At 36.9% G+C, this 22,839-nt stretch overlaps 1 protein-coding gene across 5 annotated transcripts in view; it reads left to right on the top strand.

Annotated features, from left to right (window-relative positions):
* The window catches only part of TRAPPC9 (trafficking protein particle complex subunit 9), a 482,809-nt gene that overhangs the window by 49,193 nt on the left and 410,777 nt on the right, over window positions 1–22,839 (top strand). For all 5 annotated transcript variants that reach the window (XM_086741312.1, XM_086741311.1, XM_086741313.1 and 2 more), the window contains 5 exons: window positions 1,828–1,973; window positions 6,642–6,727; window positions 16,928–17,054; window positions 18,597–18,729; window positions 21,600–21,763. In XM_086741312.1, the coding sequence (XP_086597438.1) occupies window positions 1,828–1,973; window positions 6,642–6,727; window positions 16,928–17,054; window positions 18,597–18,729; window positions 21,600–21,763 (656 nt within the window). The remainder of the gene's footprint in view (window positions 1–1,827; window positions 1,974–6,641; window positions 6,728–16,927; window positions 17,055–18,596; window positions 18,730–21,599; window positions 21,764–22,839) is intronic.

Genomic DNA, 22,839 nt, shown 5'->3' with positions numbered 1-22,839 from the left:
AAAATAGAAGGAAGTAGATTTAGACTGCACATAAGAAAATTTTTTTTTTTTTAGCATATGGCTGGTGGAACACTGGCCCAGGTTGCCCAGAGAGGTGATGGATGCCCCATCCCTGGAAACATTCAAGGCCAGGCTGGATGAGGCTCTGAGCAACCTGATGTGGTTGGAGATGTCCCTGCTCCTTGCAGGGGGGTTCGACTAGATGACCCTTGAGGGTCCCTTCCAAAAGAAACCGTTCTATGATTCTACTTTTTATTAGTGGGATATTGATAAAACTGTTCTTTAATGTCCTCAGGACTTAGATTATTTTCATGTTCTCAGTAATAGTTTATTGTTTTGAAATTAAATACAATTGTGTAACTTTGGCAAGGGAATTACTTCAGTTAGATCCTGTAAATGATGCGAAACTGCTTCAAAATGTAAAAGAATGCTTTTAAAAGTGAAGACACTTGATTTTAAGTTGTTTCTATGACCTTTACAGCTGAGGAGGGCAGGTTTCTTCTTAGTGCTCCAGTGCTCTTGTTACAGTACTTGAAGAACTTTATAAACACAACAACTTAATCATGTACTGTAACCTCTGTAACCTCTTTGGTTTATTATGGCATTATCAAAAATTCCAGTGAGATAACTTTTACTGTGGGTGGATGTGAGAAAGTGGGAAAGAAGGGAGTTAACCTTTGAGCAAGTTGAGGTTTTCTGGCATGCTAGCACTTGGCCTCTTAATTGGTTTTCAAATTCTCGTATGGTTTTAACTACACTCTGGTGTTGTTCATATCTTGGAACATGCCTACTAAATCTTTACATTTTCTGCTGGAAAGTTGTGTGAGCATTTTATTTCATTCTTGCTTGTCTTGCTTGCTTGTCAGCCTCAGCATGGTGGGATGCCTCTAGCCATTAGCAAAAATTCTAGTTTTTCTCTATAGGAATTATTTTTACTTGAAAAACAAATTTTTAAAAAAAGTTGGGAGATTTAATCCAGGAGTGATTTTAAAGGGGAGATTCTTGTCTCTTGATGACATTATTAATTAAAAACACAAATGCTTCAAGCTTAATAGACTGTAGCAAAATAGTTATGATGCTGAACGGTGCCTTTATTCACCTTGTGTTTTCCCTTTCCTCACTCCTTCCTGACTCTAAGTAATTGGGAGTCTTACAGGCTTTTATAACGCTGCTGCTTCTACTGAATATCCACTCATTTATTGCCTGCTCTCATGCCCAATATTTACTCTTTAATTTCCCATCAGCATTGGAAGGCCAGTGATTGCCCTGCATGGTGTTGTAGGGATTTGGGTCTAACAGGGAGAGTCCAATAAACCATTCATTTTCTGTCTATCTGTAATTGCTTTCTGGTCATTTAACACACCCACTCAAATTTCTGGGATGTTTCCTTCCTTCCAGAAGCAACTCGGTGCATTTTAACTGTTTTAAAATCTGTTTTATTTATCTCAATAATTTCTTTTTGTATTACATTGTCCAATGAAATTTTGTCTGGCTTCTAGTTTGGGTTTAAGATAAATATTTGGTTGCTTTCTGCACTGGACTTGTGGTCTATCTGTTGTTCAGTCTGCACTTAACTTAGAAATTTATGGCTGGATTTCAGGTCACCAGTCTGGCTAGTTTTGATTTCCCTGGTTTCTACAGAAAATGTTTTTCCTTTGGTATTTGTTTTCTGAGAGCTTTCTGAAACTTTGTCTTTAGTTTCCTTGGGTTGCTATTACTTTCTTTTTGTAATGTAGGTATTTTAATCAGTACCTACTCAGAGTGTCATTTAGTATTTAGCAGTTCATTTTTAACACAACCATCTATAAAATTGTTTTTACTCAACAGATCTGTGAAGCTCTTGAACCTTCCGACCAGTCTCCGACCTCACAAAATGAAAAGTCTGCTTGGTCAGAATGTGTCAGCCAAAAGCCCCTTCATATATTCTCCAATTATTGCACACAGTCGTGGGGAAGAACGAAGTAAAAAAATAGGTAAGAATATCTTGCACTTTTTGTCTGTTATTTTGTTAAATGAAAAAACCTTTCTTGGTCAAGGAAAGCAAACCTGAACATTACTTTCTTGTATTTGAAATCATAGAATCATAGAATAGTTTGGGTTGGAAGGGACCTTGAAAGCCCATCCAGTCCAACCCCTCTGCAAGGAGCAGGGACATCTCCAACCAGATCAGGTTCCTCAGAGCCGATAACGGCAAATAATCAGCTTTTAAGCTTGTAGTTCTGAAGGAGCAAAACTTCTGTCCGTAGGACAGGTTCAAATTCAAGAGAGTAATAAAGTCTCATAGATGATTGATTTTCAGAGGAGATAAACTAGTTTTAATTCCTTACCAAACAAAAGAGGAAAACTTAGTTCTGACACCCTGTTTGGCAGCAGCCAGCTTAGCCACTTACCATATGCGGTGCTCTGAGCTAGATGCACTGTTGGGGTTTCCTCTTTTCTAAGAAGGGTATCATCCTGAACACAGATAAAACAGGATGAGCTGCAGTTTCTTGGACAAAAGATGCAAATCCATAGGAAACCGGACTGTGGTAGTTCATCCTTCATAGACTTTTTTTTTTAAATTTATTTTTGGTTGATAGTGTAGACCACAGGGCTTTTAAAATTGGTTTTAAGTTTACCTCTTAGGAGACAAAAAATGCATCTAGTTGATACCCTGTTATGATTTAACTTAAACTCAGAATGATTAACTGTCTGATTCATCAGTTTTGCTTAAGGACAGTTCAGCAAAAATCAGAAAAATGTTTAGAATACTCCAGTCATTTTCTGATTGAGGATTATTTAATTTGTTATAAAGCTTCCCAGTGCAGTAATTGTGCCATTAGAAACAGATTACAAAGCTTTTTTCAAATCCTGAATTAATTTGCAGATATTTGTAGTCCTTTTTGTTGCTTTTGTGCATGTCACATGCATGGTAATTTTTAACATAAGCATTAGTGTCAGCACAAAAAGGACTTGTGTGAGTATGGAACAGAACTGCTTGTAAAAACTTGAATGCAGAGATTTGCAGAATGGTGTTTATCTTAATTTGGCTCGTTATGTTACTGTTTTTAGTAGTGTAATCACAAAAAAAAATAAAAGTAGATAGAAACAGTACTTTGAAATGTTATCAAGGTTTGTTAGATTTTCTGTATCGTGCTTTGAATTGTAAAATTCTAAACATTTAGCATGTCATTGTCAGTAGTGGCTCCAACTAATTCTTCAAATAGGTAATTGAGGAACAAGTTAGGGCAGAAAGTTTTGAGTAGGACAATCATGTGTGCTCCTCAGCACCCGAACTTCATTTTCTGCCCGTGATCCCTGCCCCTTTCAAGCATGGATGCATGAGAGAGAGACGGGGAACGCTCGCTTTCTCCTGTTAGCGGCAGTGTATTTGTTTTGCAATGCATTGCATTGCTCTCTGGAACTCCTCCGTTCTTGTCTCTCTTCTTTTTTACCCTTCTGCCAGTCCTCTTTCATCTACTTTTAAATTTCATTTTTTTTTTTCCAGCAGTGTAGCAGCCACTTGGCTTGTTCATGGGGATTGTGCCTGGCCTGCAGAGCCAGTACTGGGATTATCTTTCCGTGCGGTTTCTTTGTGGGACCTCAGGCTTTTTCCACACAGTCTTCTAGGTGCGATGCTGGGCTTAACCTGCCTGTGCTGCGGACCCCTGATTTTGATTAAGATGACATCCCTCACCTTGAGAAGAACATGCGCATTTTCTGGTTTGTTTTGTGAAGATGTGCATTTTCAGTAAATAGTTGAAACACGAGGAATTAGGAAATACACAGAGGTACGGATTATTATCAGCAGTTTGGATGAACATGGTTTAGTGCTACTTTGCTGCAGTACTAATTTGATTTCAAAAGATAAAGGATAAGAAATTCTAAAAAGGATAAGAAATAGTAATTATATAAAAAAGAAAAAAAAATTAAAAATGTAGATCTGTGGGAACATTTTAAAATGCTTTCTCAATAAAAAATACTTATTTGGAAAATGGCTCATATTATTTATCTTAATTTATTAAAAATCTATTCACAATTAAGTTTTCCATATTTAATCTCTCAGGTATACCTTATTGTGGTTTTTTTTTGGTTTTGTTTTTTTTTTCATTTAAGTAAAACCTTATAGCTAATCTTGTCAAACAGTTGTATTGTGCAGTATTCTTGTTCCTTGATGGGTACAAAAGAAACTTTCATTTTCTGAAACAGTTCAAGTCAGTATTTGTTTATGTGCTGTGTGTACCACAGGAGTTTTGTACTATACAGGGCAGTTTCTCCTTTTAGGTTTTTATTTCACCCAAGGAGATGTCTGAGCTGCTCGTGATCCTGGGAAGCATTTGTGTTTTGAAGTACACACATAGTGTATTCACTTTCAAAAGCCTCTAATGTTTCATTCAGAGTTTTGCAAACAAAAGAATATGCAAAACAGAACCAGATACTTCCTTTGAAAGAAGCTGAGGAATTTAATAAACTTTGAAACTAATGAGAATATGTTAATGACATGTATTTAATTAAAACCTATGCCAATAACAAATGAACGATGTTATTCTTACATGGAAATATGTAAGCCGTGTTTTGGTTAAATTATTGTTACAGCAAAGGAAATGAAGTACTGCTGACAAACCAGAGGGAAACAAAACCCTTCAGAAAGTCTTGAGGAAATGTTTTCAGCTTTCAGCTCGATAAGTGTTTCTGATTGGAAACAATAAGTGGGATAATAATGTTCTGCCTCAATTGCTTTAACAGTACAACAGTACACTATTCGACAGTACAATTCAATGGTACACCATTCGGGAGTATTTTACACTGAGGAAGGGATCAAATCTGTAGAAATTAAGAAATGAGCCTGCAATCCTTTCTTTCTGGAAGACTGATTAAAGCATCAGACAAATTAATGGTTTGCCTTTGTTTGGAGTAAGAATCACTTTTTACGTGGTTGCATTGAAAGCATTTTCTGAAAAGAGATTCCAATCTTTTGGTAGTTCTTATAATGTGGAAATTACTATAATTTACAAGGACTGAAGTGCCTGTTTTGGCTACTACAAGTGCCTGTGTCGATACAGTTAACCGTGACGGGGCTCCAGTGCTTTGGAGCTCTGTGCAGTGGCTCTTCAGGGGAGTAACTGGTTCTTCTGGGCACCGCAGAATGCGTAAGACATTGTGGACTAATAAGCAATTACAGAAAAAGAAATTTACAGAACATCTCATACAGTTGTCCTTTTGATCACTTCGTTTTAATCAACAGTTTTGCTTTTCAGGTTTTGTAGCAATATAACCTGTTTATATCTCGGAATGTACGGTTTTAATTTCCACTAGCATTAATTGGAGTTAAACATTTGCATTAGGTACGTCTCCCTTGAGCTCTCTAGTATTACTTGCAGAATGTAATCAGATAGGAAATGATGGTGAATGTGCAATAAAGAGCACAGATGGTTTCAACTGTGAATTACAGTGTTAATAAACCTGGTTTTTTTACTGGACGCTTTCTAATATCCTAATAAAAAAGTGTTAGTAGCGTATGGTAACATTATCGAGTAAACTCGTGAAGGTTAATCCTTGTCTGTTATAGATTAGTTTATGGTCATGATTTATTTAACAAATGCAGTTAAACCACCTTTTGTTTATTGGGACTGCAGGTCCTTAGCTTGTATGGAGAATCTTGTCACAATCAGCTTTATGTCTGGACATCAAGTGCATGTGGTTAACTGAGAAATTTTGGAAGGCAGACAGGGTCTTGCGTGCTGAAAAGATTATGAAGTGCTGATGTTTCTGTGTTGCAGAGTTCCTCAGACCTTACATCTCTGCTGCTGATCTCACTTTCATAAACTTGTCATCTCCTTAAATGAAAAAAACCCAAAATTTTAACCTTAGCAGAGTGAATTGTCTTTGAAGTTGAACCTCTGTCTCTTGTAATGAGATACAAACTGAAAGGACAGCTGACCTGGTTTTGTTCCTTGTCTTTCCTAAGTATTTTCACAAGTTAAATAATTTGCATTATTGCTTAAGTCACCATTTTGTGAACCACAAAAATCTGTAGATCTAGTGTCATCTCCCCATCCCACAGCATCTCCCAAACTATTTATTCTTTCCCAAAGAAAAATAGTAGGAGGAAACTGAGGTGGCATCTTACTGGTGAGCAGTTGTTTCCTTCTTAATTTAGAATGATCTTTTATTTACTCCATATCATCAGCTGTGTCTGTGTGAAGACTTGTTTCCATTATTGGTAATTTCCTTTTTCCTGTTGTGTTCATTCCTTATCTGGCTGCTTTAGATCTGAGTCTTAATTATCCAGGGCGATGTGTACTCTCTACCTAATTCCAAGTGTGTAAGCCTTGAAGTGTTTAACGTTAAGGTTGTGTTTAAGTACTGTTCTGAATTGATGCCTGAGTTAATTTTGCCAGTGTAATGTTGGCACACCAGGGCTTTGGGGTGCTGTTGCTGTATTAATTAATGCTTCTGGTCCTTTAACCCATTGCTTTGCTGTGATTTGTAGTTTGTGTCCCACAGTGCGCTTGAGTAGGACTTGGACTCTTAAGATTTTAGAAAGATATTAATTTGAAACACAAAGATCATACAGCAATCTGACAGCTCAGCTGATGCTACTTTTTTATAACAGTCTGATTAGGTAATCCCTGCATTAATTCTGTAATCATTTCATATAGATTTCCAGTGGGTCCAGGGAGATGTATGTGAAGTTCAGTTGATGGTGTACAACCCTATGCCTTTTGAGCTCCGAGTAGAAAACATGGTATGTATCATCCTAAATCTCCCCTTTTTATTATTTTTCCTGTAAAATTTATCAGTTGAACTAGTTTAAAAAATCATTTAATCCAGCATAACCTCAGCATAACCCCCCCTTAACGGGGCAGTACTGTCAATTTTCTCAAATTTGTTGGTGATGAGGTATTGAAATGAAGATCTCTTGGCACTCGCTGTTTAAAAGCTTTACTGTTACTGACCCGTAAATCAGTTCTGTACCTTTCTGCGTTGACTAGAACTCATGCTACATAATTTACATATACTGGTTTTCAAGTAATAATTACATCCTGAAACCTAATAATTATTGTATACTTACTGCTGTAATTTAAAAATCTACATTCATCCAAGCTTTTCAAATTCCCATTTTAACCACGTTTTAAAAAATCCGAGGAATTAAAATAGTTAGTTCTGTGAAGCTTTGTTTTTTCCTAGAAGCTTCAGCCCATGGATCTGCTGCTGCCAGTGATACATGTTATTTGAACACGTGAAAACACTATAATGTAAAATGATCAAGAGGGAGGGGAAAAAAACCCACTGAAATAAGAGAAGCATGTAAGGTTAGAGGGATGTAGCCCTCTACTACTTCAGTCAACTGTATGATATTAATTTTGTGGATGCTTGTGGTGTATCCTGAAACAAAGTACGCTGGGCTTTTTCCCCTCTTTATGCCAACTAACAGGATTTTAAAAATTATTATTATCTATTTAAATGTTAAAAGTCCTCTAACTACCAAACCATCTTAATCTTCACTCAGTCCTAATCCAGTGTTGTCCTTTTTGTTAATTATTTTTACCTTTACTATTGCTTCAAAAAATAAATCTTGTCTCTTAGAGCCCATTGTTCTGTTAGGCTGAGTGAATCACTGTATATTTATTTACTCAGGATTTTTGTATGTTTTTTTTTTTTTTTATTGATGGGTCTGCTGCAGTGGCTAGTCAAACAGTTTGACCTAAATTACTGATAATATGCCACATATAATAAAGTATTTTTCCACGGGAAACAAACATGCCCGAAGGTCATGCTTATAGCATAATAAAATTCATTTCTGGAGGCTAATACACTGGTTTCTTCAGCAGCATTTTATCTAACCCTCACAGAAGTATTCCAAATTGTTTGGAGTGAATAGAAAAAGCAATTGTAAAGCTGCACATCAGAAAGGGCTCTATATAGAAAGTAATTTATTTAAGAACATTTTGATTTATAGTCTATATTGTGTAAGTAATAATTCAATTATATATTAAAAAAACCTAGGTTTGGATAATTTCTTAATTTCTTAGTGAGTAAATTTCTTATGAGCGCTTACATACACTTAAGAACTCAGAGTACAGTTATTTGCATAGATGTGCGCTCCATCCCTTCCCTGAGCAAATTAATTGTAGTCGCGTGAATACTCCTTTTTACCGTTAGCGTGAAATTCTATCTTTGAATTAGTACTGAATTTTGGTTTCGTTGGTAAGCATCAGAGGAAGCAGGCATGCAAACTAGATACAAATAATTGAAGTAATTAACGTAATTCTTTAGTCAGTGCTCCATAAATAGAGTGCTTTGAGAAATTCTGCTGTGAGCTAATGTCATCTCGTCGGTAGAAATGAGTTGATTTTGCTTGATTTGTCTGTGGTATCAAGGCCAGCAAGTTGAGGAAAGTAATTATTCCTCTCGATCTGGCATTTGAGAGACAATGTCTTTAGAACCAAGGCCAGTTCTGAGCTCCCAGTACAATAGAAATATTGACATACTGGTATCAGTCCAGCAGTATTACCAAGATGACTGGCAGGCTGGAGCCACATGACAAATGAGGACAGGTTCAAAGAGCTGCATCTGTTCAGTTCGTAGAAGACAAGAATACTGGAGTAATTCCTGTTGCTTTCCTCAATCCCCAAATGGGGAGGTGCAGTGAAAACGGAGCCAGCCTCTTCCCAGAGGTGCCCAGTGTCAGGGTGAGAGTCAGTGAATATATTGCAGCAGTGGAAAACTTCCCTAATAAAAAATTCCTTTTTTTCCTATCGTGAGGGTGATCATACTAGGGGTAATGCTTTCAAAATAGAGGGAGGTAGATTCAGATTAGAAATTTTTTTTACAATGAGGGTGGTGGAACACTGGCCCAGGTTGCGCAGAGAGGTGGTGGATGCCCCATCCCTGGAAACATTCAAGGCCAGGTTGGACGGGGCTCTGAGCAACCTGATCTGGTTGGAGATGTCCCTGCTCCTTGTAGAGAGGTTGGGCTAGATGACCTTTGAAGGTCCCTTCCAACCCAAACCATTCTATGATTCTGTGATACACTGGAGCTGGTTGCCCAGAGAGAATATATGTTCTCAATCTTTAGAGATCTTCAAAACCTGAGCATATAGGACAGTGAAAAACGTAAACTACCATCAAATTGGCCCTGTTCTGAGCAGTGGGCCAGGTCAGAGGATCTTCAGCATTTCCTTACAGCCGAAGTTGTTCTGATTTTTCGGTCTCATCTGTGAGCTTTCTAGAATGTAGGAATAGTTATTACTTTATCCCAAGAATAAACTCTTCTGTTTTTATTTTAATAATTCAAAGCCTTGTTTAATATTTTATAATGTTTTATTTCATTATGAACATGTACTCATGCTTGCAGTCCCCATGCCCCCTTCTTGTCTGATTTCCCCCTTTCATATTTTTTAGCCTCACAGAATCATTTTCACAGCAAGCATATCCTTTTCTGTCACTGTGTGGCAGTTTCAGCTTGTCTGTCCCACAACTTTTCTTTCGGTCTGACTCAGCTCCTTACCTTTGCAGGGTGACTACCTGTCCAAGCTTGTTCCCAGTCACTGGCAGTCCTCTGAGTTCTCCGTTGCGTGATTTCCTTTCTTCTTTACCCTTTTGCTGGTTCACCATTCATCAGCGTGTAACTGTCCTGAAATCTGTAGTCTTATTCCTTTTTTTTTTAATGTTTAGCTTTCCTTTGTCTTCCAATTTATGATTTGTTGTTCTGTTAGCTTCCTCGTTTCGGGTTAAAGGAATGCTGGAAGCATCAATCCAAACTTTTATCATGATACTTTTCCTAATGTGTCTTCCAGTTTGTTATGGCTGAAAGTTGTGATGGTAAACAACTTGTTGAGCACAGGTTGTTAAGGAGAACAATTCCCCTTGAAAGGCTTCTCTAGCTTTTTTCATCATTTGAAGTATTAATACTAAGTACATGTTAATTGAGATATGCTTAAGTAAAATAAATTTGATTTTTAGACTTGACATGAGAATGTAGAGACAAGACTTTGATCAGTGTTGTTCAGATGACAAGCCCTGGACTGTCTGAAAAGTTTTGTTTTGTTGTTATTTTATCTTATTGTTCTCAAAGCTCTCTGCTCATCTTTATTGTTCTTGCTGCTTATTCCCTGTCATGCATATTCATGATTTGGGACTCCGTTTAGGTACCCATTCTTCATGTGCGTCCCATTTCTGTATTGCTTTGCTGTCTTTTTCTATTTCATGGTTTTGTTTTGTCCATGTAGTTAGAAGGCTGATCTATTGAAAAAATGCAATGGTGCTTGTAAAATGACAAATTGAAATGTTTTTCATGGAATATGGAGATGATTAGGTGCAACAGCTGTGTATTTTAGAAAATAAAGCAAAGCAGGAGAGATCACAGGGGTGATCAGAGGAAGTGCATTAATAAAACTTAGTAGTATCCTAAATCAACAGAGAGGGAGACAAAAATGAGCCTAACCAGCTTTGACTGCAGTGGATTGGACAGAATATTTTTACTGTCCTGGTGTTGGAGCCCAGGTTAACAGCAGACCCTGTGTTTGGCTGTAAATAAGTGTGTGTACCACTTTGCCTGTTCTCCCAGGAATATTGATTTCTGTATAGACCTGTTCAGGCATGTGAATGATAGCCTCTATCTCTTTGCAGTTACTAAGCCTTTTTTTTTTCTGTCCAGGAAAAAATGACCTTAGGATTTCAGGCCTTCGAAAAAAATCTAAGAAATTCTGGGAAATCTCTGATGGATTTATTTTGTATCTTGGGACAAATGTTTAACGCAGTAAATCATTGTACAGTGTAGTGAGATCTACTCTTATAGTTAAGTGCATGTGAAGGTGCACTGCAAAGTGTGTTAAAGTCCCCTAAGATTTTAACTATTTCTTCCTCTTTGTTTCTCAAGTATTAAAAGCAAAAATAAATTTAAAAAGCTGAGAAATTTTGAGGCAATGTTATTTATCGAGTGAAAGCATTTTTTCTGCCCTTAGCGTAGCCAATATAGCCCTGGTTCTAAGGAGGCTACAATATATAGAGAGCAATGTAAAGTGCATTTAATAAATTAATATAGAGAAACTAAAAAATACTACCTCAAAATGTGAGGATAATGTAATTTATAGTATTAAGTAATTATTCAAAAATAAAGTCTTTGTTCTATAATTCTCCTTCTGTTTGCAGCATGTATTTATTTGAAGACAGCTTAGGTGTGGTATTTTGATTAATGATGCTGTAGGAATGGCTGTTCCATTTATTTGGTAAACTTCAAAAGTATACTGTTAGCCAAGACCTCTATGTTGATGTTTAAAAATACCATCTCAAATTTTGATAAATCTTTATGTATAATCAGTCCCATAACTTAGCTTAGGATCATTTAAATTGTTTCCATCACCTGCTCTTTAATGAGTTCACATCTTTGTGCTGTTTCTGCCGCCTTGAGAGAATATTTACTTACTAATAAACTGCCTTTAATTGAAGCTATATTGGGCAAGAATGTACACAAAAAAGGCGAGAGGGAAGAAGGATAAAAATGGTTGCGTTTGGTGTTTTCTAGGTTCGCCTAAAATCTTATTAGAAATAGTAGGGAAAATTTCCTTTTAAATAAATATTTGACAGTTTTTCTGTAAAGTATTTGACAACATTGTGTAAAGTATGTTCAGCATGTAAAATAACTTTGATGTCAGGGTTAGTTTAAAAAAAAAAAAGATTGCATTTCAGGATTGGTAAGTAGAGCCTAAAAAAAGCAGTCACATACTCGTGTTGTTTTCACAGCATCCCCAAATGCTACCATTTCCATACAAGTTGTTTTGTTTCTCTAAAATTAAATCGAGGTTTGAAGTGATTGAAGACATGCTGTGATAATAGGATGCATATATTCACTGTAAGATGATTTAAATTGTTTTATAAGAATAAAAAAAAAAAAAGAAAAGATTTTTTTTGGGTGTGATTCATATATTCCTTGGAGGAAACCTTGTATATGGGTAAACTTGTCCTATAAGGTCAGAAAGAGCAATGATTACTAAATGGTATTAATTAAAGTAAGGTACAAGACTGTAGGGAAAAGAAATCTAACACTTATTTCCTTTTTTTTTTGTGTGCGTGTCTGCTACGTTCAGGTAAAGGATATGACCAGTACTTCAGCCTTGATTGGATTATCACTGTCAATCTACAAAATTTCAAGGCACTAGAGGGCAATGTTGGGCAAATATTGCTGAATTCTGCTGGCCAGCAATAGCAATATTGAAAATGTCTTTCAGACATCCTAGATATGTCATTGTCTTTCAAAACTTATTGGTGTGAGTTAAGTTTTAAGGGTAAATATCTTGATTTCAGTTTATATCTGGAACTCTGAAACCTAGTTGAGGTTTATATATATTTTTTGTTTCCATGTTGCTTAGTTTTTATGCTCTCTTAGTATCTTTACTTTTAAAAACTTGGATGTTTTAGTGAATAATAAAACTTTCTTAATGAGGGAAATGAATGCTGCATTCTCCTTCGTGTGATAATACCCCGAAGGCTCTTTTATTTCTAGTCCAGGCATAGTATGTGCTCAGTGCAGGCGTTTTGGCGTTTCCATCGCGCTTGTTCTCTAGAAAAGCTCTTCGTTTTCCTGGGTTTTGTTGTTGAAGAATAGACTGAGAATGCATTCTATTACTATCACTGTTGATCTTGATTTTTGTTTGGATTTTGTCTGCTGTTAACGTACTCAGTTTAAATCCTTTGGGGAGCAAGATGCTTTCTCTGGCAGCTGGGTTGTGATCATTGATTTCCTGAGCCTCGACCATTAGCCCTTAAAAATATTCCCATTGATTTATTTAATTTTTCTCAGTTCATTTCCCTTTTTTTTTTTCCCTAGTGGTTGTGATCTTTAGTTTCTTCAGGGTTATTTGGCTCTGGTCCATTCCAAGCCTCAATTCCCTACAATGAGGGAGCTCATTGGTGTCATAGATCACCATGACCATAGATCCAGCTGGGCAGTGAGGTTTTGACTGGTGACTTTGGGGTCGTATGGCAGCCTGTATATGTGCGTGTACAGCTGCTTCAGATGCATTTCTTGAGGCTGTGCTGGTTTATGGCACCCCTTGAGGTTATTTTTCCCTTTACAGGACCCTAAAAGGCTTTCAGAGGAACGTCTTCCCATGCGCCCCCTCAATCCAACTTGTGCAGCACGTCTGATTGCTGGGATGGGGGACTAATTCAGATTTAGTAAGAGCACAAGACTGGTTATACCGCAAGAAATGAAATGAATATATAAAGTCTGTCCTGACATCCAGCTTGATTAAAAATATGAAATAGAGGAGGAGGAACATGGGAGAAAAAGCTTTATTTGCTCATTGCTTCCCTGTCCCTCTAACCACAAGGAAAACTGGGCTAATTAGGATCATGTCTTAATGAGGAGCTTCCCATCTTTCAGAAAAGTGACTTAGCTATGGTTTTGCAGCGACATTGTAATTTCTTAGCGTTTTGTATACGTTTACAGGCACTTGATAGACCGGCTAGTTTGGGGAGTTAGCGAGGAATGGAAAAATAATGATGGGTATTAATTGTTACAAGGTAAGTTCAGTGTAGTATTAGGAGAGAATTTGAACTGGAAAGGCTTTCCAGTTTAACCACTACATTAAGTTACCTAATCCCCTCTTAGAGAATACCACTGAGGGAAATTCCAAACCTCCCTAGATAAACATGCTGGGAATGGTTAGTGTGGAGTTGGCTCTGCTTCAGAGCAGAAAGGTGACTTAGAAGGAGTCCCTGTCAGCTCCGTTTATTTACATTTGGTATAGGTAGTACTAATCGAGACATTAGAGGAGTTTTTTTGTCATTGATTTTTTTAGGACTTCAAGTCCTTGGATGGAAGTATTTAGTTAAGGTGAATCCTGAATAATTAAAATATGTTTGAATCATAGAATCATAGAATGGTTTGGGCTGGAAGGGACCTTCAAAGGTCATCTAGTCCAATCCCCTGCAAGGAGCAGGGACATCTCCAACCACATCAGGTTCCTCAGAGCCCCGTCCAACCTGGCCTTGAGTGTTCCAGGGATGGGGCATCCACCACCTCTCTGGGCAACCTCTTCCAGTGTTCCACCACCCTCAGTGTAAAAAATTTCTTCCGTATGTCCAGTCTGAATCTACTCTCTTTTAGTTTAAAAACACATTACCTCTTGTCCTGTTGTTACAGGCCCTGCTAAAAAGCCTGTCCCCATCTTTCCTGTAGCCCCCTTGAGGTACTGGAAGGCCGCTCTAAGGTCTCCCTGGTGCCTCCTCTTCTCCAGGCTGAACAGCCCCAACTCTCTCAGCCTGTCCTCACAGGATAGGTGCTCCAGCCCTCTGATCATCTTCGTGGCCTCCTCTGGACCCTCTCCAACAGGTCCACATCCTTCTTATGCTGGGGGCTCTAGAACTGGACACAGTGCTGCAGGTGGGGTCTCACGAGAGTGGAGTAGAGGGGCAGAATCACCTCCCTCGACCTGGTGGCCATGAATATTTGGCCACGTGATAGTTCAGTGCTTTCAGGACCAAAATAATCTTACAAAGCCTTCTATATCTGTTTTAAAAGTGAGTTTAGGAGTGTGTATGGGGGTCACTTTTTTTTTTATGTTCTAAGATTTTTTTCAGCCAAGCAAAAGCAGGATGATAGTGATGAAGACTGAGGGTAGGTCAGTATTAAAGCGTGAATGATTTTTGTGGGGTGAATCTCACCAGAAGGATTCATCTTCAGTCACATGCAATCAATTATGTTGCATCGTATCTAAAATTAGTTTGCATTGTCTAGTTATTGCAATAATTATTTCGATCTCTTTATTCTCAAGTATTGCAAGGAATATTTCACCAAGAGTGCAAACAAGGCCTACTTAACGTCCCAGCTAGGTGAATGTACCTGTTAGAGAAGTAGTAACCAAGCTTGCATTTATGAAGTGAGAATCAAAAAGCATCAGTGCTCTGATCCACTGCGTGGTGAATGTATAGGAAGACAGAATTAGTTTTTACTTACTGTTTGTGGATTGTTTGTGACAGCTGAAGTCTCCATGTGAAACGGGGAAAACTAAAATTCAGTAGAAGTGAAGGTTTGACACAGTACTTTCTTACACCTTGAGGGAAATGACGACATTGAATTTTGAGAAATATTAGAGAAGGATAGAGTTCTCTAACTCACCTTTCCACAGATCAAGATCAGCTTTGATTGAATTAAGTGTTGTCTCAGCAGTGTCAAGTCTACAAAGAAGGAATTGCAAGAGCAAAGGATTTTTTAGCCTTTGGGTGTACTGTAATCTTGATGACTTCAGTTCTTCAATAGAAGAGAAATCAAGAACCTGACAAACCTGTTCAGTTTGCTTTCTTAAGCTTCTGCTGTGTTTAGGGCTTTGCTGTTAAAAATCTTAGGTGCAAAGCATTTATTTAGTTGTTCTGCAGCAAGTACATAAAAGAGAGCTGCTTGTTAATTTTCCAGAAGGCACAGTGCCTTCTGAGGAGAGAAGAAATCCTGATAATCGCTTTTAATTTACTAATTTAGTTGGGTTTCTGACTGCTAGTGGGTTGATTTTGGTTATTATGTAGGAATTATTTGAAGAAGACGTGCTGGTGGTTAGCCCCAATGCAAATCAGGCCATTAAAACCTAATGTACATGACAGGTCAAGTTTCAGTCATTGGCTGGGTAACTCCAGTGGTGCCGTTTGCGTTTCTTTAAGTACTTGTTATATGAGTATCAATTTTCCTAATTTCTAATTGAGAATTAGAAACATGAGAGGGCTGGTCTGCCTTTTGCAGCTGACATGAGCATTAAAGGTGCACCATTCAAAACCCGATTGAATTAAAAACTGGGCAGTCATAGATATTTTTGAAGGAAAGCAGTGCTGGTGTTCTGGCACTGTGCATGTAACATTGCTGCTTCTTAAACTCCTTGTTCAGTCTTCAGTCTCTTTGTGGTTTTCTGTGGCTCAAACCATGAGTTCCTTCATCTTTATAAAAAAGATGTCTTCATAAAAATAGTATCTACCTCTTTCGTAGAGTTTTGAGTTCTTGTGAAGCATCCTCATGGAGCTGACATTTAATTCAATCCAGTTTTACTCACTACATTAATTGATAGAAATTTTTAAGGGCATCTTTATTAAAAATAAAAATAAAAATCTATGTGTACAGAAAAACAGCTGGTAACTTCGACTTAGGTGCTTTACAACATTAAATTTCTTACTTGTAACAGTACATTCTGTGTTCAAGCATCTTAAATTCATTAACTGAGCTTAAAAAAGCCCCACAATCTACTAATGACAGTGATGCTGTGTTTAAAAGTTTGCTAAATATTTTTTTTTCCTTAATTTCTTATTTTGTCCTGTGTTTTAAATGTAGGATGCTAAGAGATTTCTCTGATGTACACTGAGGGAGTAGATCGTGCAGTCTAACTGCAGGCATCTAGGCTTGACAGAGGATCAATTTAGCAAAGCGAATGTCTTATTGCAGCTCATTGAGATGTTTAGGTTGGATAGTAAAGCTAGGCATGCTCTGTTATCTGTAAATATGATTTTTTTTCCTCCTCATTGATAAATATTTTCTGTCCAGGAACTTTAATTAAAGCTAAGCAAGAGGCACTACTGATGTTTGATTTCCATTGTCCAAAATAGAAGCAAATATATAAGTAAGGTCACAGGTATCATTAAATGTAGGTACAAAACTACATCAGGCAGGTGACAGCACTCATTCTTGTTACTATGCTTGCGTATAAATTTCTGTTAGTTTTTCATACATCATTCCACCTGAGATCCTGAAACACATTTCAGTGTTGAATACAAATCTTGCCGTAATTCTAGATGCATGCTGCAGTCACTGGAACTTAAAAACCAGAATAATTGCTATGAGCAAATCAGAATAAATCATAAAAGTTTGGGTGGTGTCATGCAAGGGATTAAAATGTAAGTATATATCATTAAAATGTAAGTGTATATCATAAAGGGATTTATCTGTGTAATATGACTTTTTCAGGGTCTCTTGACAACAGGAGTAGAATTCGAATCTCTCCCTGCAGCTCTTTCTCTACCTGCAGAATCTGGTCTCTATCCGGTAACTCTGGTTGGTGTTCCTCAAACTACTGGACAGATCACTGTCAACGGTAAGGGATGTCTTTAGTCATTCTCTTCCTAGCAGAACAACCATGTGTTTTACATCTCTATGGATCACGTAAGTTTGTATGGCACAGATATATTTGCTACTATGAATTTTCCTCAGGAAATAAAAGAAAGAACAAGAAATCTGTTTTCTACTAGACTTCATAAAAAGCATAGCCTGAAAAATCGCGTGCTTGTAACGGCAGTAATGAAGACATATTTACAATATCTCACGTATGGAGGAAAAGGATAATGCACTCAAACTTCCCTTTATTAGTGCTTTTATTTGGAAAGCTTCTGAGGAGGATTACTTGAGGTTTTTTTCATGAGAATGCAGAAGATAATCTTGCAGTTCGTTTTTCTTAATTAATCGTGTTCATGTAAGCTTACAGAAATTTTTGCACATTACTTCTGTAGAAACAATTTAACCAGTGTGTGTAGGCTGTTGCAGTCGAGATATCATTTCATTAATAAGCCTAAATAAAATTGTGTTTGTAGTAAGTAAAGAGAATTAAAGGGCTTTTGTAGAAAATGAGCGCATCAATATCCTAGAAAAGGAGATATATGTGAAGATGATAGATTCAACAAGTAGTAGGCCTGAATCATCTTACCAACACACAATTTTAGGTATGTGTTCCTGGAATACAGAGCTACAGGAAAAGAACCATTTTAATAAAGCTAAACACCAAAAGAAGATGGCTTTGAACTCAAAGAAACTCTGTTCTCACTGAGTTTTTCTTAAGTGCTTTTCTCTCTGCTTAGAAAACAATTCTTTATTTAGTTTTTTTTTCCCAGAACCTATTTCAGTAAATACAGAATAGCATCAAAGCATTCAGAACATTTGTGCTGTAGTTGTCTGCCTTTAGTTTCACATATTAAAAATATATTGCAAATAGAGGAGTTGATTTCTGTACTTGGTAGCTGTTTGTGTGTCAATGTATCAATTTTTCCTTGAGGTAAAGCTTGCATGTATTGCCTGGTAAGGAATCGGTGTAGAGGTACTTTCCTACTGAATTGAATTTTTAGGGGATAAGCTGTGGTCTTTTACGGCAGATGTCTGTGTGTGCTTGCATATATACTTTTTTTCCTTTCCTTCTGGATACAGTTGAGACTCTTTCCTAGAAACATTTTTTAGAGGAAATAGGGAATTGTTAACATAGGTTGAAGGATGGCAACTTTTATGTGCACCAGTGGATTAGATGATGTAGTATAAAATGGTGGTCGGTTGGTCTCGTAAAGGATTCTACAGAACTTACAGCAATGTGTTGTAGAAATCATGGACTCCTGAATTTTTTTTTTTTTAATTTACTTGTCACAGATACGAAGGCGCACATGTGTGTTGTTTCTATGTAATCGTGCAGTTATAGACGTTACTAGGAGGTTTGAAAATCTTTTACTACTTTGTGTCCTGAGAAGATTCTTCTGTAGAGAAGGTGGCGGTTTGGGTAGCAGAAATATTGGCAAGATGACTAGTTAGCTTAGTACTTCTAGACCTTTCAGAAAACAGAGAAATTCACAACATGCTGGTGTTTTCTTCTAAAAATCAGGTTACCATACTTCAGTTTTTGGAGTCTTCAGTGATTGCCTTCTGGACAATCTGCCAGGAGTGAAGACCAATGGCTGTAGTGTTGAAGTCATTCCAGCTCTGCCAAGGCTGCAGATCAGTACCTCTCTTCCAAGGTGAGAAACTGTGATAAATGATTATTTTATTTGGTCGTATTTAGTTAGTCACATGCTGAATAAAAACTCCTTCATCTGAATATGTCATCAGTGGTTTAGTAAAACGACATAAACGATATCTGTGCTATTTACTTTAGAGTATAAATCTAAGTTTTTTGTTGAAAACTTGGAATTTCGTAGAAAATATTTTGAGATTTAATTAACTGCAGGAGAGTAATGGTTATTCATTATTACAGTCATAGTTTTAAAAGATTGAGTCCTTTAAAGGCTAAATGTTGATAAAATCTTGAAGTAAAGAGATAATCCATGGAGTAGTGTAGATTGGAAAGGGTGTTTTTGGAGGTTGTCTGGTCCAGGATCTTGCTCAAAGCAGGGCTAGCTTTGACAAATGATATGACTTAAATGTTAGATCGGACTGCCCAGGTCATGATCTAGTTAAGTTTTAATTATCTCCATGGGCAATCTTTCCATCACCTCTGTGAGAAATCAGTTCCAATGTTTGACTGCACTCATAACAGTAAAAATCACCCCCTCTTCTTTTTTTCAAACATTTTTTTTTCTCATACATCGTGTGCTCTAGCCTCCTAATCATTCTGAATAACACTTGTCTGGACTTGCTCCAGTATATCAAACTTGATACCGTACTACTGAAATGAAATATTTAAGAGGTACAGGAAGAACCAACTAAAATAACTTCCTCATACACTCACCAGGAAGGACAGAGTACTAGTGTGGATTTTTTGTGGGGAGTTTTTTGAGCTTTTTTTCTGTGAAGAATGTGGCTAACTGGTTCCATGATTTTAGGGAAAGCTGCTGAGACACTGATTCAGTTCAATTTTTGGAACTTTTCAAGGTTTGAGAACATTCACCTGCTAAGCTGCATGTTGATCACTATATCTCAGAGTCTTGCCATCCATCTACCATTTTGCAAATAGTTGTAAAACTATGGAATTTCAGTTTTCCTTTTTTTTTTTTTTTTTAATATTCCTTTTAGCTATGTATCAGGAAACAGCCTCTTGTTACTTACTGCCTTCTTAGCCCAATTACCACAGGGATTGTTCTATTGTTTGGAAGATCTCAGCTCCATTTATGATCTTCGGTAGGATAATCATCAGTATTGTATGACAGAAAGAGATCTATATGATAGGACAGGAATAATGGTTTTAAAAGAGAAGGAGGTAGGTTTAGACTAGATGTAAGGAAAAAAAAAATTATGACCAGGGTGATGGAACACTGGCACAGGTTGTCCAGAGAGGTGGTGGATGCCCCATCCCTGGAAACATTCAAGGCCAGGTTGGACGGGGCTCTGAGCAACCTGATGTGGTTGGAGATGTCCCTGCTCCTTGCAGGGGGGTTGGACTGGATGGGCTTTGAAGGTCTCTTCCAACCCAAACCATCCTATGAGTCTGATATGTGTATATATATGTAATTTTTTTTTATTGTGTTCTTCAGTATGTTTTACTTAATAAAGCAAAGGAACCAGTTTGGTTGTGATGTTTCCATACTGAGTTCTACTTTTCTAATGTGGACTGGAATGTGTTGGTGGCATTGTATTACAAAGCTATAAAAGTAATATCCTGATGAAGACAGTAAAATAATAAAACGTGCAATTGAGTTACATGATGGTAAATCCCTTGTAAAAATTCTGTTAGATATGAAGTCTGTGTGGTTCAGCTGTAATCAAAATTAATACAGAGTAGCCAAAGTTATGAATATATTAAAGAAAATGATGAGTTTGAAATACAGAGGGAATTGCAAATATTCTTAAATAAGCATAATATCTGCTCCTTTTGGATATATATTCAGCTGATAATGTGGAACACTGACAAGGTTTTCTTTGTGTATTGGTGACTATTTCCTTTTTCACTGGTGTTAAATTAACTCTTAGTTTCCTCAGACGCTTTAGTTTCAGTACTCAATCTCAGTTCCTGCGACATCCTGGAAATTCAGATGCACTCCTCGCTACCTTGCAGTAGCCAGAGAGGTCTCTGTTTGCCATCACTCCTTCTCCCAGCCTCCATGATAGCAGCAAATTGCCTCCTGCGACTCCTGTCAACAGCGTTTTATCCTTTGGGTTCTCCAGAGGATGACGTACTTTTAAAAGACATGGTGAAGAAGTGAAAGAAATAAGACACTTAATTTACAGACAGCAGGATAAAATCCGGATAAAATCAGATAAAATCTATCCTTGCATCTTGCTGATTTGCATTACATTTACAGTTGCGTTGACACCCATCTTACCAACATTTGATGTTGGGCTCTGTTCTTGAGAGAGAATCTTTTCCTGACAGAGCACGTCAGTTTTCATAGGTGATTGTCTTTGGAACCTTCTACTGGAGCTGACTCTACTGGACTTGTCTTACTTTTTCACCAAATTTATTTCTCAAGTATTTGAGATAATCTTGATACTATGTTTATTGCCTTGCTGCTTTGTAGGTGAAACTACTGGAATGTTTTACATTCAGCTCCTGTTACTCATTGTTACTCAACCCTACTGTTCAAACTCTTGGTAGATAAGATATCACGTTTTTCAAGTTTGCTCATTCTGCTTTTGCTTTTTTGCTCATTTCCCTTTCTTACTTTTTTTTTTTTTGCAGCAATTTTTATCAAGCTTTCACAGTTAGCATTACATATTTCATATTGTTTGAAATCTGACTTGTCTTATATACAAAATATTAATGTTTGTCCTCAATGATTATAAAAAATGATCCTGGCTAAAATGAGAATGTAAAATTATGTTTGCTGTCTTCAAGATTGCAGAGCAGTAATTTCTGAGTCTTCAAAGAATAGTTAATAGGATATAGTAACTTGGACAGGCTTTTAACATGTTTATCATAATATTTTGTTTGTCTTTGTGTCACATTCTGTAGATCTGCTCATACACTTCAGCCTTCTTCAGGTGATGAAATCTCCACTAATGTGTCTGTCCAGCTTTACAATGGAGAGACCCAACAGCTTATCATTAAGTTAGAAAATATTGGAGCAGAACCACTGGAGAAACTAGAGGTCACAGCGAAAACGGTCAACACAAAGGGTGTGTATGCTGATTTGTACTTAGAAATAATAATGATCACTTTTTTTCTGATAAGAGGGGACTAGTTGTGTTATAATTCTTTTAGGTCAGTTTAGAATAAATATCATAATCCCTGTTATGGAACTGGAATGATTCAATTTGATTTTACTGTAGGAATATAGAAATTAAAGAGAATATAAGAAAATGTAGAAAAAAACCGAAAGAAATTGTAGAACCATCTGTGTGTCAAAAGGTCACCTGATTTTTTGGAAATCTAGATTTCATTTTAATGTTATTTGTGAAAATAAATCCTGAGGCAGTAACTAGTAAAAAGCAAGAATTGTGGGTCTAAATTGTTTTCTCCTTATGTCTAAATACACTGATTAGTTAATTAAATAAACTACTGTTAGCAGTAATGTTGCTCTACATGAGGGAGTGGAAGTAAATAAGTCTACCTCTGTCTCACTCAGTGAGCAATAAGAAAAAAATGTAATAAAAGACTTTAAAAAGAACGCAATAAATAAAATAAATTAATGTGATTTAAAAGAAGCTATGGAAGAAATACAGTGCATCTCCTGCTTCCACTTATTTCTCCTAAAATACTCTGTACGTATTAGTATTGAGAAGTAGTCTGATAAGTGAATCTTGCTTTTGTTTTGTGATGCATTTTTCGTTTCTGGTTTGTCCTCTGAGGCATCGTTATGAAAATAGTATTAACAGAGGAACTGCAGGTTTTATTCTGTCAGAGTGATACCTGGTGTTTTTTGTTCATTTCAGTATTTGAGCTCGTGATGTGATTTTATTTTTTTTTTTTTTCTTCTCTGCAACCTGAGAGAACAGGAGTTGCCAATCATCTGAGAACAGATTTTTTTCTATCTGAGACTCGTTACCAAGAATAATTTTAGTAGATAAATGTATGATGACTTACTGTTCAGTATGGATTTACTGAATTTAAGTAATTCCAACGTGCTAGGTGCTGTATGTATGTAACAGAAAGACCAAATACAGTGCACACATGAAATGGTGAAGTTTATGTAATGAAATGTATTAAATGGTGGAATATATGGGCCTCCGAATCAGATGTTAATCAGACTCCT

Source organism: Chlamydotis macqueenii, chromosome 2, assembly GCF_036417535.1.
Source record: "Chlamydotis macqueenii isolate bChlMac1 chromosome 2, bChlMac1.mat, whole genome shotgun sequence".
NCBI classification, from domain to species: Eukaryota; Metazoa; Chordata; class Aves; order Otidiformes; family Otididae; genus Chlamydotis; species Chlamydotis macqueenii.
This window is presented reverse-complemented; position numbering and strand designations above follow the sequence as displayed.